At 39.5% G+C, this 18,239-nt stretch overlaps 2 protein-coding genes across 2 annotated transcripts; one reads left to right on the top strand and one right to left on the bottom strand.

Annotated features, from left to right (window-relative positions):
• Positions 1 to 836: 836 nt before the first annotated feature.
• pygl (phosphorylase, glycogen, liver) lies at positions 837 to 12,260 on the top strand. Its single transcript, XM_004540043.4, has 20 exons — positions 837 to 1,144; positions 1,581 to 1,682; positions 1,797 to 1,875; positions 2,236 to 2,339; positions 4,044 to 4,175; positions 4,478 to 4,589; positions 4,921 to 5,003; positions 5,107 to 5,244; positions 5,612 to 5,704; positions 5,947 to 6,093; positions 6,203 to 6,366; positions 7,079 to 7,193; positions 7,374 to 7,475; positions 8,658 to 8,805; positions 9,856 to 9,914; positions 9,998 to 10,139; positions 10,223 to 10,430; positions 10,508 to 10,642; positions 10,744 to 10,810; positions 11,671 to 12,260. Exons 1-20 carry the CDS (start codon positions 902 to 904, stop codon positions 11,857 to 11,859), a joined length of 2,562 nt encoding a protein of 853 aa, XP_004540100.1. The 5' UTR covers positions 837 to 901; the 3' UTR covers positions 11,860 to 12,260.
• On the bottom strand, positions 12,261 to 17,905 carry LOC101474525 (lysophosphatidylserine lipase ABHD12). The gene is made up of 12 exons (XM_076877876.1): positions 17,806 to 17,905; positions 15,927 to 16,029; positions 15,584 to 15,703; positions 15,366 to 15,396; positions 15,219 to 15,264; positions 14,400 to 14,529; positions 14,257 to 14,294; positions 13,757 to 13,836; positions 12,950 to 13,032; positions 12,774 to 12,852; positions 12,548 to 12,681; positions 12,261 to 12,433 (listed from the first exon to the last, which is right to left on the bottom strand). Exons 1-12 carry the CDS (start codon positions 17,903 to 17,905, stop codon positions 12,406 to 12,408), a joined length of 972 nt encoding a protein of 323 aa, XP_076733991.1. The 3' UTR covers positions 12,261 to 12,405.
• Positions 17,906 to 18,239: the final 334 nt, after the last annotated feature.

The raw sequence follows: 18,239 nt of genomic DNA, 5'->3' as shown, positions 1-18,239 counted from the left end.
AGGCTCTTGCACTTTACACAAGTGTCCCATTTTATTCTACTTTATATATCTTTATTTTATTTACTTTATTTTTAATTTAAACACCATAATACAAAAATTACATTGAAAACAATTCAAGAGATGCACACTATAGTTCCTGTGCCTGAGCTATGAACAAATCATAATAGTTAATGGTTGTTGTTAAATCCTGTTCAGATAACAATATATGGATACATACATAAATAATGGAAAGCGGTTTGCAAATTCTCTTACAAGTATCAGAAGAGCCCCAAGTTTTAGCTGTTGCATTACCCCCTTTAGCCACTTGGTGGCTCAGAATTCAGTTTTATATTTGACTCCAATAATGAGGTGCGCAGAACAGCAAATTAGCGATTTTCTAACTCCTCAGTAATTATCTGAAGAATAAAAAAAGTTAAGTTTTCGATTCGGATAAAATCATTAGTTTGTCCCCTGGTGTGTCTCTAGGGACCTACTGGAGGGGCCAGACAGAGTTTGGAAGCTACCCAAAATGACAGCGTGCAAAAAATTCTATATTATATTTAAAAAATATTTTATATATTTATTATATGCATGTATACATATTTCCATGTGTTGTTACGTTACATATAAAAGCACTCAGGGCAGTCAGCACTTCCTCACCTTTATATAACATCAAATCATACCAAAAACAAAACAAACAAAAAAAACCCTGCAGATAAAGAGCCATTCATTCTTTATCTGTGGTGTTTCTGCTTCCTGCCGTTTTCAGGTCAGCAGAGGCACCACCCTCCCCCTGCACTCACCAATAACAACCAGCATGAGGAGGAGACTAGTGCATGAAAACGGCAACTCTCTTCCCATTTAACTTCACTTTCAGTCCAGGACAGGCACGGTTTCCCAGCCCCGAAACTGCGCACCCACCATGGCGACACCTCTCACCGACCAGGAGAAGCGCAAGCAGATCAGTATCAGGGGGATCGTGGGAGTGGAGAACGTGGCAGAGCTGAAAAAGGGCTTTAATCGACACCTGCACTTCACTTTGGTGAAAGACAGAAACATTGCAACACCAAGGGATTATTACTTTGCCCTGGCCCACACCGTGAGAGATCACCTGGTGGGGAGATGGATCAGAACACAGCAGTTTTATTATGAGGTGGACCCAAAGGTAACAGCAAGAAGTTTTAGTGTCAAAGTTAAACTCCACCACAAACGCGCACACAGCTGTAGTGCAGCCAACCTATTCTGCAGAGTGTCAAACTGGCAGATTAAAAATATCTTTACATGTAGACTGTTTTCTCAGAGAATGCATTTCCTGAAATTTAAAACGAGAGAACAAAAAAAAAAAAAAACCACAACTTTATGCGCTTTAGTGTTTCCCTTTTTATGGGAGGTACCTAAACGCTGCATAAAACTTTCCTTATTAGAATGAGCCACTGTTCTTTTTTTTATGCAGAAAAAAATTGCTGTCTGTTGCACTTACTGCTTCATTTCTGAAACTGCAACAAAAGCCACAAAGACTTTATCAGTGTTTTGGGGTAGTTGAAGACTGATGATGTAGCAGGTGCAAATATTTAGTGTTTCTGTTTCTTTCACATGACCAGCGAGTGTACTATCTGTCTCTGGAGTTCTACATGGGCAGAACACTCCAAAACACAATGATCAACCTCGGGCTGCAGAACGCCTGCGATGAAGCCATCTATCAGGTCTGGTTTATTGCAGCAATTTCTGCAGCATCCACAGCCGCACAAACTGACCGCACATAATGACACTGCTGATTTTTTTCTGTTTTTGTTTTGTTTTTTAATGCTTTGCTGTAGCTTGGCCTGGACATGGAAGAGCTGGAGGAGATGGAGGAGGATGCAGGGCTGGGGAATGGAGGTCTGGGCCGACTGGCAGGTAAAATAATGCAAGTGTTTAAAAGGAGGCTGGGAGAAAGGGAGGAAAAGGTTTTCACTGCCCAGCCTCTCCTGTGGGAGTCCTAACTAACAGGAAAAGCTGGAAAACAGAGAATAAAATTCAGTATGCTGCAACTCTGCAAAAGGGTTAAAGATGAGTCTTTTTGCAGGCGAACTCCTTATCTCCTTATCTCCACTACAGCAATATGTCATTGCTATTTCCAGGTTATTTTGGCATTCCTCTATCAAATATCTCTGCGTGCCTATTCTATCAACTTCCAGCCATTAAAATGAATTCAATTCTAATTTCACTACAGGGGTTTTATGTTTCTGATTTCATGTCTAATTCTTCTGCACACAGCATGTTTCCTGGATTCAATGGCCACCTTGGGACTTGCAGCGTACGGTTATGGCATTCGATATGAATATGGGATCTTTAACCAGAAGATAAGAGATGGCTGGCAGGTACCTGCATCTTATTTTCAAAGCTTTACATTACTTACCCTTTTTTGTGGACTCTTGCAGTTAAACTACAATGAAACTGATTAAACTCACTTTTCTAGAACTCAAGGCTGATTTGGGCCAAAGTAGAAATTATTAGGTCAGAATACTCATAAAGCTAATCATTAATAAAAACCTGTGTTTAGCACTGCTCGAGTGATGCAAGAAGCTGGTTGGTTGATTGTATAGGAACAAAACATTGTGTATCTTGTGATAAAGAAAAAGGCTTCTGCCCTTTGGATTTTTTTTTTTTTTTGCTGCTTATTTGAAGTTCAAACTCTCAGTGTAAACATGGACTTCTGAACAGCAACCTATAAACCTGCACAGTGTGACTGAACCTGCATGTATCAATCCCTGTTGCTGGTGAACAGCGTAAATTCAAAATCTACTCGAGGAAGCTGCTGTAGCCAGCAACTCCAAGTTTGTGAACCCTGAGATGGGTTCACATCAACTGTGAGTCAATCACGGGGGTAACGGACTCTGTAAACTTCACCTGATCACTGGACGGTTTTCTTCACCAAACTCTGACTCCTCCCCTCCTGCAGCGCACGAGCCAGCTGAATGACGCTCAGTTTAATTTCCTCATTCATAAAGTTGCTATCAAAGATCCCAGTTGGATAGTAGGTCACTATTTTATTATGTTTAAGATGAACACTTTCATAATCGTTCACTCATCAATGTATGAGAACATAGGCGGTGATTATGTTCCATGCTCTGTAGCCTACCTCTTTGTAACCCTGTGACTCTGTGGACACTAATGCAGCTGTCAGACTGCATGTGTGGTCCCCACTGGAAACATTTACTCTACAACACTGTAGCAATCACTGTTTAAATAACTTCTCTGTACAAAGTCTGCCACACTGTTTGGAGTAAAGATGAGGCTGAACTGAGTGAATTTTCAAAAAGTAGCCTGCAGACAGTCTGCTTGTAATCTGATTACTTTTGTAAAAGTTTGTATATTTCACTCAAAATCACCCGATTCAGTCTCAGTGGGTCAGATTGCAGTGACTCCACATAACAGATCAGCCACCCATGTCCAGGTCAGAGCCCACTTTCACAGCAGGATAGATCCAAAAAAGATCTACTTAGATCTATTCTAACTCTTTCTCAGCTCATCCTGTCCTAAACCATTTATGTTTCCTTTATGTTATTATTTATTTATTCTGTCCCAGCATTTATTGCAGCATGTTTGTCCCAAGATGACCTATATTCCTGACATATTTAACTTCTGCAAAACAGCTTTTGTTTAATGAAAAACTGACTTGAGGGCAGGTCCATCCCACTGTCACCAAGCAAACTAACATACCTCCTTTGTTCTCTCCTGTCTTTTATAGTAAAATATCATAATCAGCACCGAGACATGTTCTTTTATTATTATTATTATTAAAATAAAGCTTCTGCTCTTTATTTATCTGTTGCCACGATGAATCGTGATGATTTTCTTTTGTCTACTCATGCACATGCTTTACTCAAGGTCAATATACTCGGAGCTGATTGAACTAATTCTCAACTCCAGTCTGAGTTGATCGATTCAGAGTTAATTATTTAACTTGGTTTGTTGAACATGTCACTTGGAATAGGGCCCTGATTGGACCTCGTGCTCTAAGTGGAGTTTGTGTCTCGTTCAGTGACTCTTATCCTGGAGCTCTAACTTGTGACCTACTGTAGGTGGAAGAGGCAGATGACTGGCTGAGACATGGAAACCCCTGGGAGAAGGCTCGCCCCGAGTACATGCTGCCCGTGCACTTCTATGGACGAGTGGAGGAAACGAGAGCTGGCCCAAAATGGGTTGACACTCAGGTACTGATACTGAAATATTGATGAAGTAAGAAATAGGTTTTATAGGTTATTTCAGCAATGCGTGAATATGGAAGTCTTTAGTAGTTACAGCTGATGAGAATCAGCAAAACAGACAAACATCCATAAATGTATGCACACCAGCTCTTCAACATAGTATCCTACTATAAGAATATTGTTAAGAAGGCATAAAAAATGTTAATTTATGGTGTGTTTTTGGTTATTGGGGCAGTTGGGAAAACGGGAGAGTACATCACAGTATTCTATAAATGTGTTTTGGGGTTTTTGTGTGTTTTAACTTGCAGGTGGTTCTCGCAATGCCTTATGACACACCCATCCCTGGCTATATGAACAACACTGTGAACACCATGAGGCTGTGGTCTGCCCGCGCTCCCAATGATTTTAACTTGAAAGACTGTAGGTCATGAATTTTCACTGTCCATTTAAATTTCTCTGTGTGAGGCTGCTTGAATATTTTGCCAACAGTGGTGTGAGGCTCCAACTACTTTTTGTCATTGCAAGAACAAACTCGGAAATTACACTTAACAAATGCATAGTTGCTTAAAGTCATGTTTCCTTTTTTTTAGTATTCAACTGGCAAATTTTGCACAACTGCTGCAGAACGGAAACATGCAACAAGATTTATGCATTGCCAAATCCCTCAAACGCTGCATTCCCCCCCCCTCCTGTACATTTTTGTTCTTTTACTTTAAATTTAAAGCATTGAATTTGTAATATTTGTCTGTAGTTAATGTGGGAGATTACATCCAAGCCGTTCTGGACAGAAACCTGGCGGAGAACATCTCCCGTGTACTTTACCCAAATGACAATGTAAGTTTATAGGCAGTCAATTTCAATATCGTCACTCTTTTGCATTAAGTGCAAGTCACATATTTCTTTTCTTTTCCACCACTTATAACACTTGTTGTTACAGTTTTTTGAAGGAAAAGAACTTCGTCTGAAGCAGGAATACTTTGTCGTGGCAGCCACACTCCAAGACATTATCCGTCGCTTCAAGACCACTAAGAAAGGCGTACCCGGTCGCACATCATTCAAGAGCTTCCCAGACAAAGTAACACTCTGAGTTTTCTAATAATTATAATAATAAAGGCAAAATGGTAGCATTTGTTTCAGTGCATTTGCAGTTCATTACTTCATTGTATTTTGTAACTTTGACCATCCTGTTGTAACAAGGAGCAGTTTTTTGCTGTTTCCAAACAAACCTGTGTGGCAGCACAAGTCAGTTTTTCTCCAAGATACTTCTTCACTTGCACAATAAAGTTCCTTATTCATAGAAGATTAAAGCAGAACAGTGATCTACTAGAAAGATGAGAGAAAGATATTCACCATGCATATTAAATGTATGCACGACCTGTAGTGTTTTAGGAGGTCAACGGGAAGGAAACCAACATCTAATTGCAGGATGCCGTGTTTTCTAGGTAGCCATCCAGCTAAATGACACCCATCCAGCCATGGCCATCCCCGAACTGATGAGAATCTTTCTGGACATTGAGAAAATCGACTGGGACACGGTTAGTAGAAATTGACCGACTTAAAACAAGCTTTAATTAGGAAATCATGAACAACTATGGGCAAGTAAGGTAGCACAAGAAACAGATGCTTCAGTATTGCATAGGCAAAGCAGAAGAAGTTGACTGCCATGTTAAGAAGTAAAATGCAGGAGGTTGGAGGCTTTTAATGAACTGGGAGAAGAGATGAAATCAAGAATGTGTGTAAATGACTGCAAAAGAATAAACTTTCTCTTTATTTTCAGGCCTGGGACCTCACAACGCGAACATTTGCCTACACTAACCACACAGTTCTCCCCGAGGCTCTGGAGCGCTGGCCTGTGCAGCTGATGGAAAAACTCCTACCCAGACACCTGCAAATCATCTACCAGATCAATCAGGCCCACCTTGATGTACGTATACTGGACTTTTTCTTTAGTTTTGCATTAAGAGTGTCCATAATGACAAACTGCATTGATGATTCATGGGATGGACATGTCACCATCTATTCTCTTTCTGCAGAATATTGTAGCTCTCTATCCAAACGACATGGACAAGCTGAGGAAAATGTCTCTGATTGAAGAGGACGGAGGCAAGAGGGTGAACATGGCGCACCTGTGCATCGTGGGATCGCACGCAGTCAACGGAGTCGCTGAGATACACTCCAACATCATCAAGACCCAAGTGTAAGCCCTCTGCTGCTGGATGCAGTAAAAAAGTCAATCAAATATCAGACTAAAGACCAAACGAGCGCTGCAGCTGCCATTAAATTCAGTAAAAAAAAAAAAAGGAAATCTTTAAATGTCATTATAACAGATGCTTTTAAAAGAGAAAGTTTGCACCACTTGTTGCTAAATGAGCATGGCTTCATATGTTACAACAGGACTGAATCTTTACCTCTTTTATTCACCATTACATCAACTGCATGTTGAAACTCTCCTAAAGGCCAAAACCCTCAATACCTGTGTGGTACTGTAATGCTGAAGGACATTTTCAGGTGGCTGCTTGTTGATGTGTACTGTCCAATTTTTTTTTTTTTTTTTTTTTTTTTTTCCTAAAACCAAAGCTAAATGGGTAACGCTTATGTTTGCTCGCTTCCAAACACGCAAACACAACACAAATTTTTAGGGTAGTTTCGTTTTAATGGAGAGAGACAAAATATCACCTAAAGATCCAGAACAAAACATGAAAGTTATCAACTGATTTGCATGTCCCTGAGTGAAATAAGTAGTGAGCAAACTTACAAATTCAGCAGGAGATGATAATTATTCATTTTTTTTCTGTATATGAATACTATGTGTTAAGGAGACCATTACAAATGCTGTAGTATTGCTGCTGGTTTTAAAAGCTTTAGTATAACAGCTATCCTTCTGAACATTTCTCTCTTTCCTCCTTTAGGTTTCGTAATTTCAGTGAACTAGAACCAAACAAGTTTCAGAACAAAACCAATGGCATCACTCCCAGACGCTGGCTGCTCCTCTGTAACCCTGGACTGGCGGAGCTTATAGCCGAGGTCTGTTTCAGCTGCAGTAATGATGCCAAGAGACCGCTTAAGACCCCTAAATCTTTAGAGATGTATCAAGCGGCTGTGTTCTTGGCAGTGCATTTACTTGCTATTTTACAAACAGTCTGCTGAAGTGTAAACTGTCGATGTGTGTTTGCATATTTTAGCCTGACCTTAAGTGTCTTTCAGGCCATCGGGGAGGATTATGTGAGGGACCTCGATGAGCTGCAGAAGCTGAATGACCTTGTTAATGATGGTACCTTCATCCGCGATGTCTCTAAAGTGAAACAGGTAACGTGGAAGGTGTCACTGCAAAGTACCTGAGTAGATTTATTCAATTACTGTGCTTTTAAGAGTAAAATTTTAAAAAGTGGGCATTTATACTTCAGCTTCATTGGGAGTGGCTTCCAGATGTAGTGTCTTACATGATCCCCGATTTGAAACTGGGAGGACACGAGTTTGTGAAGTCCCAGCGATGGTATGAAGCCTGGATAAATGGCAAGGGCATCAGGAAATAAGGGAGCAGTCAAAAACACTCTAATGCTCAAACACTTGAAAGATGATATTGAGCTTCATTCATCTGGCAGACATAATTGATTCATTTTACTTTACAGAAATAAAAGAATAGTTGTGGAATATTTAAAAATTTCTCTCTGTCCCTTGCAGTAAAGCAGGAGTTGTGCTGTAAAATCTTTTTTGCTCAGTGATTTCACAACCATCTGCCACTGGACTGGTTCTGGTTTACACACTGTTGCATCACTATTGTTTGTACTGAAATCATATCTGTTAATACCAGTCGTAGCATTGTTCTGCAGTCTTTTAGTAAATACTCCTTGCACCACTATTCAGACAGAAAATGAGGTAATGGCACTGGATTCAAGAACGCCTCAGAACTGCATATAGCATTTATTGGTTTCCTCTGATACTTTTTTTTTTTTCTTTAAAATAAGTTTCACTAGCTGAGATCACATCCTCCTTTTAGATTGGACAATGGCAGATGGGCCATCGTAAATTGATGATGCAGTTTGGGGAAGGCCTCAGAGCAGACTGGCAGAAGCTCCCAGGGTAGGCAGATACCCATGTGAGCCATAGATAGACATAGGACCGGAAAGGGAGGGTATCAGGTGTGGTCCCGCTCCTGAAATGCAGATAAATGATCTCCACTTACATGAAATGATTCTAAATATTAGCCCTTACACTTATGTAGCTTATGATTGCATGGTAGTGTTTGTTCTGCTGCACCATGAAACTAAAAATTTGATCTTCGCTGGAAAATTACATATCATTTTTCAATGCCTGTGCACATCATTGCAGGCTCAAACGATCTGATTGTGTTGTGCATGATTGCAGTTTGTGGTTTTCAAACCTGGTACGTGTCCAGGCGGCACTCGTCAGTTATTTAGCAATTTCACCTCAGCATCTTCCTGCCAAGTCACATACTTGGTATGTATTTTTCTTTTCCTTTTGTCACAGGACAACAAGGTGAAATTTGCCCAGTACCTGGAGAAGGAGTACCCAGTGAAAATCAACCCAGCCTCCATGTTTGACGTCCACGTGAAGAGGATCCACGAATACAAGCGCCAGCTCCTTAACTGCCTGCACATCATCACTATGTACAACCGTACGTGCAGCACGTGCAGTTTGATTGCTCAGTGCCAAAAGCTTTAATAATGGCTGATTTTCTGAGTGATAATTTACATGACACAATCTGACATGTCCCGATGTGGCAGACTACCCACCCAGCTGTGCATGTTAAAGCAAACATGAAGAATGTGGCTGTCTGACTCAGCTGTGGGAATTTTCCATGCAGCCCTGAGGTTGTAATAAACAGGACAGCAGCAGTTTCATCAACACTTTTATTCTGTGCAACATGATGCTGACTATACCTGCACTTAAAGTCCTTTCCTTTTTTGGAAATGTTCTGCACACACATGCCATATATGTCATGCAATGTGGCAATCCAGGAGCTTCACGCCAATGAGTTGCATAAGATTACATTTTGGCTTTATGTAGATGTGCTCAGCTCAGGAATTCTCAAGTTTTCTGCTGACCGTGTGTCGGTTTTTTGGCAATGAAAAGCATCAGAGCTGAATTTTAATGAGGCACTTGTTGTTCCCTGCATAACTAATTCTTTCAATCTATATTTTTCATGTTTGTTCACCTGCAGTGGCTCACTGCTCCCCTCAGTTTGAGAACTGTATGTACAGCTGGAGCATGCAGCAGCCTAGCAGATCTGCACTGTTAGGCCGTTGTTTTGTTTTGTGTGTGGGTTTTTTAAGCTGTTTCTGATCTGTATGCTAAAAGAAATTGACTGGTAGCATTTTTTTTTCTCATCAAATTCTCAAAAGAAAGCAAAAAATATTTCCCAAATGCTTTTCTTTTCAAATTTCAGAAACAAATCAGCAGGAAAATGATGGATCTGTAAAACAAGAAGTAAAAATGCAAATCCCCAAAATTTGAAACACTGAAAATTACTTAAAATGACTGTATGAGTGCGTAAAATGCTGATTTTTGTGTGCTTTGCTCTATGCCTTAAATGTGTGAGCAGGTTTTTAATTCATTAATTTTGACTAAATCAGTAACTTTCTGAAAATGAATAGAGTCCAGATGGTTATTGTTTAAATCACTAATATAGAGTTTCTTTATTTTATTTTTTTATTTTGCTTCATAGGCATCAAAATGAACCCTACCGCACCTTTTGTACCACGAACTGTGATCATCGGTGGAAAGGTAGCAATTCAGCCAAATCAAACACTCTGGTGCGATGAACAGACAAAGAAGGGTAATGATTGTGATTGTGTGATGCTCTGCAGGCTGCACCAGGGTATCACATGGCAAAGATGATCATCAAGCTGATCACCTCCGTCGCTGATGTGGTGAACAATGACCCTGTGGTGGGCAACAAGCTGAAGGTCATCTTTCTTGAGAACTACAGAGTGTCTCTTGCAGAGAAAGGTACCATTCGCTTTAAAATGCAACTCAGATAAAGTGAGAAAGATGTTTTGCAAGTAATTAAATTTTCATGTGCTCTTCTTCAGTGATTCCTGCTACGGATTTGTCAGAGCAGATCTCCACTGCAGGCACAGAGGCTTCAGGAACAGGCAACATGAAGTTCATGCTGAATGGAGCCCTGACCATCGGCACCATGGATGGAGCCAACGTGGAGATGGCCGAGGAGGCCGGAGAGGAGAACCTTTTCATTTTTGGCATGAGGGTAGAGGATGTAGCTGAAATGGACAAAAAGGGGTAAGGAAGTCTCTCACAGACTTTGATCTGTAACTTAATGCTGCGAAAACCCAACTTTCTTACTTGTTCTTTGTTAGGTATGACGCCATGGCATACTACAAAAAGATTCCTGAGCTGAAGCAAGTGATGGATCAGATCACAAGTGGATTCTTTAGCCCCAAAAATCCAGAGCTGTTCAAAGACCTCACCGAGATGCTTTTCAAATATGACCGGTGAGTAATTTCAAGTTACATGATCAGCTGGTCCTGTCTTTAGCAATTAAATGTTATAAAAATCTGACGGTTGTTGGGTTCGTTTGTCTGTTTGTTTTCAGTTTCAAAGTTTTCGCAGACTTTGAAGCCTACGTGAAATGCCAAGAAAAAGTCAGCAAGCTCTACAAGGTGACATTCGCTTTGCAACACCTTTGCAAAGTTTTCATTTGTCTGCTCCTTTTGTTTCTCATAAAAAAGCTGCTTTACATTTCCCCATTTAGCATCTGTACAGTATCAAATTCTTTAATGTAGCACATGCGGCTCTAATTACAGTTGTACTTCTCTACACTGTTATTTTGCACCATTTCTAACCATTTCCCACAGGAAGAAGTTCTCGCTGTTTACAAATACAAAAACTTTAGAACATCTTGCATGGACTTGGAGCACACCAGCTGACTTTTGCTGATTAAACCAAAGCATGAGTAGCTTTTAAACCCTTAATCACAGGGTTGCACAGGTATTAACAAATCTGTTCAGACAGATATGCAGTGTTTGGCATATAAAAGATGGGCACTTAGCGACAGACATTGTTTTGAAGAAACTGAGGGTTCTCACACTCATACAGTACCAGCTTATCAACCACAGGGTCGCCACGCCCAAAACCATATCCTGCTTTCTCAATTATCTTTAATTCTAAAGTGGGCCATCATTTACCAAATTAATATCATGCTGTATTAAATAACACCTGACACTAGCAACTGAGTCCAAAAACTCACTAAAATATGTTGACTGAGGTCAAAAAACAGTTGGACTTCTTTTGGAAAGTGAGAAAGTCCCCTGCTGGTTAATGAAAAATAATGGAGTTTTAAAGGACTTTACAGACGCATACACAAACCTGCAAAATTAACTGGCTAGTGTGACTCTCACCATGATGCATGCACTTGCACACCCATTCAAAAAAAATTAAGTATTTGCTACCAACATACTTTTTTAGAAGACTAAATATAAAACCTAAAATGATAAATTATATTTTTATTTTTCTCTAAAAGAATCCAGTGGAGTGGACGAAGATGGTGATCAAGAACATCGCTGCAACGGGAAAGTTCTCCAGTGACAGAACCATCAAAGAGTACGCCACAGAGGTGTGGGGCGTGGAGCCGACCAACCTCAAAATCCCGCCACCAAGCGAGCCCAGGGAAGCCATCGAAGAAACTGTCAAAGCTCTTAAGAAACTGTGAGGCTGCCTTTTTGTTTACAGCATGTTAACCGTTCCTGTTTGGTTTAAGCCTTCAATTTGCATATCACTGAACTGTTTTGAGGACTACTTTGCTGTCAACGCACTGTTATACTTCTTTAGCACAATGCATGTAGTAGGCTTAAACTGCGAGTCACTGTGCTGAGCAAGCTTCAGTATTTCCAAATAACTTGCTCATATTTAACATTATGGGGGTGGGTGGAGGTTTCAGGAATCCAGTAGGATCACAGTCAGCTGACTGTTCTCACATTTGTTACATTTCTGTAGAAACTCAGAACAATTTCAAGGATTTAAAGGCATTTGTAACTTAGTTAAGTATGCAAACTTACATTTCTGATCAACATGTGTTCCTCTGTGTTGAAATAAAAACAGAGTGTAACGACATACAGTACTGTGCTTTTATTGACATCTTTGTAAGATATGGAAGCTTTTGTGCAAGAAGTTGGCCAGTGTGTTGGACTTTTTTCACAAAACCTACAAAGCAATGAGGACCACGAGGAACTGTGAGCCCGGAGGAGGGACCGCCACTCTAGTGTCTCAGGTTTTCTAGAAATTTCCTGCAACCAAAACAGGAAAAAGCTTTCATTTTAGGGGTTAAGGGGACCTAAAAATGAACATAATAGACCGCCTTCAATGGAAAAGCAATTAATCAATTTTAGATATTGCCTTACCTAACCACACCTGATAAATTGGGATCCAAGTAGATGCTGCTGTGGGAGAATCCAAGACTTGCACTGTAGGAGATCATTTCGACGTGTGCATCGGTGTTTAATTTCCTCCGAGTCTGGAGTGATATCTCGTACAGCTGGAGACAACAAATACAGAGTATTCAGCAAAAAAGCAGCAAAGTCCACTAGAGGAAATTGTCCGAATGGAGAGGAAGAGTACCAGCTGTACCTCCAGGCCCATGTGATAAGGAACAACATTATCATCCTCTGAATGCAGAATAAGAAGTGGACTGATCAGGGACTTCAAGCTGCAAAGATGTTGGAGTAAAAACGTGAGAGAGATCTAATGTGGAAATGCAGAACACTTCTTTGCATTTCTTTCGGAGTAAAATATGCCACACTTACTTTTTATCATTAGCAAATACTATGTTGGTCATTTTCATTATGTTCCACAGCAAGCTCTCAAATCCTGGAAGGAACCTGTACATCTGGAAAAAAAGATGGAAAATATGCTGCAATATCCTTTCAAAAACACTGGCAGAACAGAAGGTTCTGTGAGAGACTCCAGTCTACTTTATAAATGTGTGGAGGTGGAGTAAATATTAGCAATTCATACACAAAATTACACTGTATTAGTTGAATTGTATTTATATAATCCCTCTTTGCAGCATCAGTCACGTCAAAGCACTTCATACTTTATGATAAAGATCCAACGTTAGAGAATCCCAGTGATCCACTGTAAGGAAATATTTGGCGATGCTGGTGAGGAAAACCTCTTTCATAAACAGGAAGAGAATGCCAACAAAGCTAGACTCAGTTTAGAGCAGCTAACTTTCACAATTGTTGTTGCGATTGAGGGGCTTTAACAATACAATTTTTCTTATATAACTGTTGCTTTATTGGTATAGATTAAACAGGGAATCAACTGGGCTTGAGAAAAACCAAAAGTTGTGGTGAATCTATAGTCTTGTCTTTTGTAACTCACTATTCTGGAGTGGTTCATTAAAAATAACCAGTGATTTATTTTTTTGTTTTTTTAAATCACACAAACAGATGACGAAGTGATTAATCTCTTAGCAATCACATCATTAAGGAATGAAATTTTTTTTTCTGAACAAGACAAAAGTGAACAGAGCTGTGTTTTGCTGAAAACATGAGCAAAACACAGGGCTGCAAGCTGCAGTTAAACAAATGTGCAATGACTGTCCACACCTTCGTGAACCGATGGTTGACTACGACTTCTCCGATGCTTGTGTATGGAGCTTCAAGGATCAAAGCATCAACAGCAGACTCTGATTAAATAGATTGAAGTGCAGTTGATTAAAACAGAAAATAAAATGAATGATTGGAGTTTAAAAACTACATTTATAGACTTGAATAATCTGTTTTCTTGCTAATGAAACATCATGCTGCATTGTTCAGTGATTAACTGCAAAATGCACATTAAGCCAAAGGGGTTTGTAACAGTGAGGCACTTTGAACCGAGGTAGTTCTACCCTATTTATAGATAATTGTTATTACTTCTACTGTAATCTATAAAACTTTCTCCTGTGGAAAAGATGTGTAACGGTGACTTCGTGAACAAATAAATGATTCGGGATAGGTTGAAAAATGGCAGTGACAGGCCGTGCATGCACACACAGCCGTAAGTAACCCTAAAAGTCATATTTCCCATGGTAGAGTGGACATTTAAAGTAAGCTTAAATATCTACCTTGCTCCTGTATTTTCACTGCTGCATTGGTTGCCACCCTACAAAAAAAAACAATTATGTTTTAAACTCCTTTCTTACTAAAGCTTTCATCTAGCTTTGCATCATGAGTGGTGGACATGGCTGACGTGACATGAGAAACTGACCCGGAGCCAAGCGAGTGTCCCCACAGACAGACGAGACTCCCCTTGCTGTGTTTCTTTACCCAGTGGTACAGGTAGAGGGCGTCATTGGTCAATCCAGCTTCACTGGGGTCCCCAGTAGAATCTCCAAAACCTTGTTAAAAGATATTGATTATGCAGTATACTCACTGACAGTGACAGACTTATGATGACTTTTTTAAACAGATTCTCCTTTGTTATATATTTTCTAAAGGTCAGACCATGCATGCACTTCTTGTAAAAACTGCAAAAAACCCGCAACACATATCAGACTCTAAAGGCCTCAAGTTGGAAAGTTAAAGTTCATGACAGTACGATTAGAAAAAAAGTGAACAATTATGGCTTGTTTGAAAGGATTGTCAGGAGAAAGTCTCTTCTCTCCATAAATAAAACTTTGCAAAGTTGCATCAGAACAAATGACAAGGCTCATGGAACAATGTCCTTTGGACAGATGAGCCCAAAGAGATGTTTCGCCATAATGCACAGCATAGTGGTGGAGGGCTGAGGATTCGGGCCCATTTTGCAGCAAGTCAAGCATGAACTACTCTGCAAACCAAAGTATTCTACAGTCAGTCACAAGGCCATCTGTCTGTTTAATATGTCATGTGTTGTATTTAAATGATTTAAAGACCTGCTAAGGACCGGGTGAATTCTTTATTATGTCCAGATAGAGGAAAGAAATATATTTTATAAGTGTTTATTCTGAGCTTTTATATATAGCTCCAAACCTCCAGGACAACAAACAGAAGATCTGGTTTGTGTGTAGCAGAAAAATGATCCCTTAATGAGCAACAATCATCTTACCTCTGTAGTCTAAAGATAAGACATGGTACCCCGCAGCACTTAAGATCTACAAAAGAAAAACATCTGAATATCATCGTAACGCTTAGAGTCAAAAGCATTTTACCAGAATTTTAAAAAAATAAACATACTTCAGATTATGAATTTTACCTTCACCAGTTGTACTCTGTGATTTATTGCCCTGCAGAAGCAAAATAAGAGCAATGAATACAAGTAATCAAGTGGCTTTCAGTCTCATTTACTCTGACCCACAAACCCCTGTGCGCTTTGTTCCTGTGGATAAAACCAGGGGCCTGAGTAGTCCTGTAATACCCACTAGACTCCATTAGGATCAGTTCAAAGACTCTATCCTACTGCTCTTATCCCACCTGGTCCCTATGTTGCCGTGGAGATAGATAATAACAGGAGTGCCGTCTCCCAGAGTCTCCCGGTACCACTCAGGGCTTCTCCTGGCGGATTTCTCCCATTGGCTGGCAGGGAGCGTATGCCTATGAGACACAAAGCCGGAGAGGGACAAAAGGGAAAGAGTGAACAATACAAACAAATCCACTTACATTTCAAGATACGCAGGCAGCTTTTGAGTGGTTCTTGTCCAGCTAAATGATTACACCGTTGCTATATTCAGTCTGGAGCCAACTGTACTCAATATGCACGTGGTATTTTCGGGTGATTCACATAAATGGACACAACAGGATCCCAAAAATGACCTACCACACTCCGACTGAGATGCCCTCCTCTGTGTTGAGGTAGAAATTGCATGTGTGGTTTAGGACATCTTCAGGTCTGCTGAGATCCACAAAGAATGGAAACCTCACTACAGGAAACAAAAGCACACAAGGTCAGCATGTTTTGTATGTCGTGTTATGAATTATTAGATTATATCAGATTATGCTGCAGTGTACTGTATGCCATGAGATATCAAACTACATTAAACTGTAAAATATCAAATTGTACAGTACAGTGAACATCTGGGAACCAAGGAGACAGTTGCTGGATTTTTGGGAGAGGAAAGTTGCCCTGTCCTTGTCTGATATGGGATTTTAGCTGCACAGCAGTCTTATTTGTCTAGCACCTGTACTCTTCTACTATGAACCAGGCTGTTATGATAAGTAAAAACTCAGTGCTGTTGCTTTGTCAGTTCCACAGAATTTATAGATTGATAGATTTCTCCTATTATGCTTTCTCGCCATCATCCCTCTCTCTTCTTCCTATTTCTATCTTCTTCTACCTCAACGATGTCAAACAAAGTTTAACTACACACTTAATCGCTGGTATTAGGGGGGGAAAGCGTGCAATTTAAAAAGCACACCTCAGTTTTTCGGCATAACAGAAAAATTGTGCTCTGATAAATGAAAGAAATCAGACTCTTTGGGCTTAAATTGTAAGAAATAAATGTGTAAAATTACAGAAAGATGGCATGTCATTGGCCAGGCTGTCCTGTAATACTAATTATTATTGTAAAGACAAACAAACTTTTGTTATCAAGCTACGTAAATCCCTTCAAATAGAAGTTGTTTGAATCCAATTTTAATAGCATCTTAAAGACAATTAAAAACTTTTGTTATTGTGGTGGTTGCAGTCAATTGCCACTAGCATTTGGTACGTTTTTTCCAGTGTGAGACAAATGATCATTATATCAAAATACTATTATTGTGATTTTGTTGTATAACAATTAACTCCTTTTGTGTTGTTCTAGGAACCCAGACTCCTAATAAATCTCAAGTGTTTACTCTGATATTTAAAACACCTTAAGTATCACACCAATCTCAGAGGACTCCTTGATTGAATTCTTTTTGACAGCAGAGTAACATATCAAATGAAATGGGTAAATCTTCTACTGATGATGCCTTACAAATCTAAATATTAATATAATGAACTTAACAGGATAATGACAATGATGTTCGGTAACATAATCTTGATCAACAGGTTGTTAACTTGTTAACAGTGTTTGTTTCAGCATTAGTATTTCCCATGAGAACATTTGTCATAAACAGTACACAACACTGCGTATGGCGATTTGGTCTCCTTAGTATTACGTGACTTAAATATATTACGTCATTTAAATGATAGATCTGCTCTATCCGACATGTAATAACTTGACTCTGAATAAACACCCAGGCCTCGAGACACATTACTTACACAAGTGAGCAAATATGACTTGGCCCAGTATCCAAGGGAACAGGTATAAAATGACAGGCACCGAGACATAGACAGTTATCAGAAATAAAATAGCTCTCTTCATTTCTGCCACGGGTGAAATTATTTCCACTCCAGAGCAACACAATCTGGCCCGCTGGCAAGATCAGGGTATGCGAATTTCCCTCTTTCCAGTGAACTGAATCCGGTAGGGATCTTGTCCTGACAGCAAGAGTGTTGTGAAATAAAGTGAAAAGAGGTCAATGTTCTTCTCAGACTAATCATCTCCTCTGCCGCTCTGCTATTGGTTAATATTTCATGCAGTAAGTCAGTCATGTAGAAATAAAGTCGATCAAAGTGCAGTGCTCTCCAAAGAAGGCAAAAACTCCCTGCCTGTGGACATCAGAAGAAGAAAACATGCATAAAGAATATTTAGGGACACAAACTCCCTTACCGCCGATGTAATCAACAAAACAGGAACAAACCCGGCTGATAAGTGGCCGCAAGGAATTGTGGGTATTATAAGTTCTTTGAAATCTACACGTTAGACGCATAAGTTATTACGTTTCCTTTCAGTGTAAACATATTAACACAACTATATATCATTAAAATTCTTAAAACAGAAGAAAAATTAAAGGCAAATTTAAAAATGCAAATGGCAGATGTTTAAATTATGTTTCTTTTCAATGTCAACACTAAGATTATTTTATTTCATTAAAATTTTTTATTGCTCAAAAATAATTTCATGAATTAAAAATGTAAAAGAATTCATGCAACAGGTGTTTAAGGGATGATGTTTTCTTTTAGTGTAAACATTAAGCATATTAAAACTACTATAAATTTAAAACAATTTCACATTTGTTTCGTTAACTACACCATTTAAGTTTA

The sequence above is a fragment of the Maylandia zebra genome, linkage group LG19 (assembly GCF_041146795.1).
Source record: "Maylandia zebra isolate NMK-2024a linkage group LG19, Mzebra_GT3a, whole genome shotgun sequence".
NCBI lineage: Eukaryota > Metazoa > Chordata > Actinopteri > Cichliformes > Cichlidae > Maylandia > Maylandia zebra.
The sequence above is the reverse complement of the archived record's forward strand: the minus strand, read 5'-3'. Positions and strand labels throughout refer to the sequence as shown.

Coding starts and splice junctions, on each gene's coding strand:
- pygl (XM_004540043.4), top strand. CDS start 902: ATGGCGACACCTCTCACCGACCAGGAGAAGCGCAAGCAGATCAGTATC. Junction 5,004..5,106: donor TACTTTACCCAAATGACAAT/GTAAGTTTATAG, acceptor TTGTTGTTACAG/TTTTTTGAAGGAAAAGAACT. Junction 6,367..7,078: donor AACATCATCAAGACCCAAGT/GTAAGCCCTCTG, acceptor TTCCTCCTTTAG/GTTTCGTAATTTCAGTGAAC.
- LOC101474525 (XM_076877876.1), bottom strand. CDS start 17,905: ATGCGTCTAACGTGTAGATTTCAAAGAACTTATAATACCCACAATTCC. Junction 15,265..15,365: donor ACAGAGTACAACTGGTGAAG/GTAAAATTCATA, acceptor TTTCTTTTGTAG/ATCTTAAGTGCTGCGGGGTA. Junction 13,837..14,256: donor AGTGAAAATACAGGAGCAAG/GTAGATATTTAA, acceptor CTATTTAATCAG/AGTCTGCTGTTGATGCTTTG.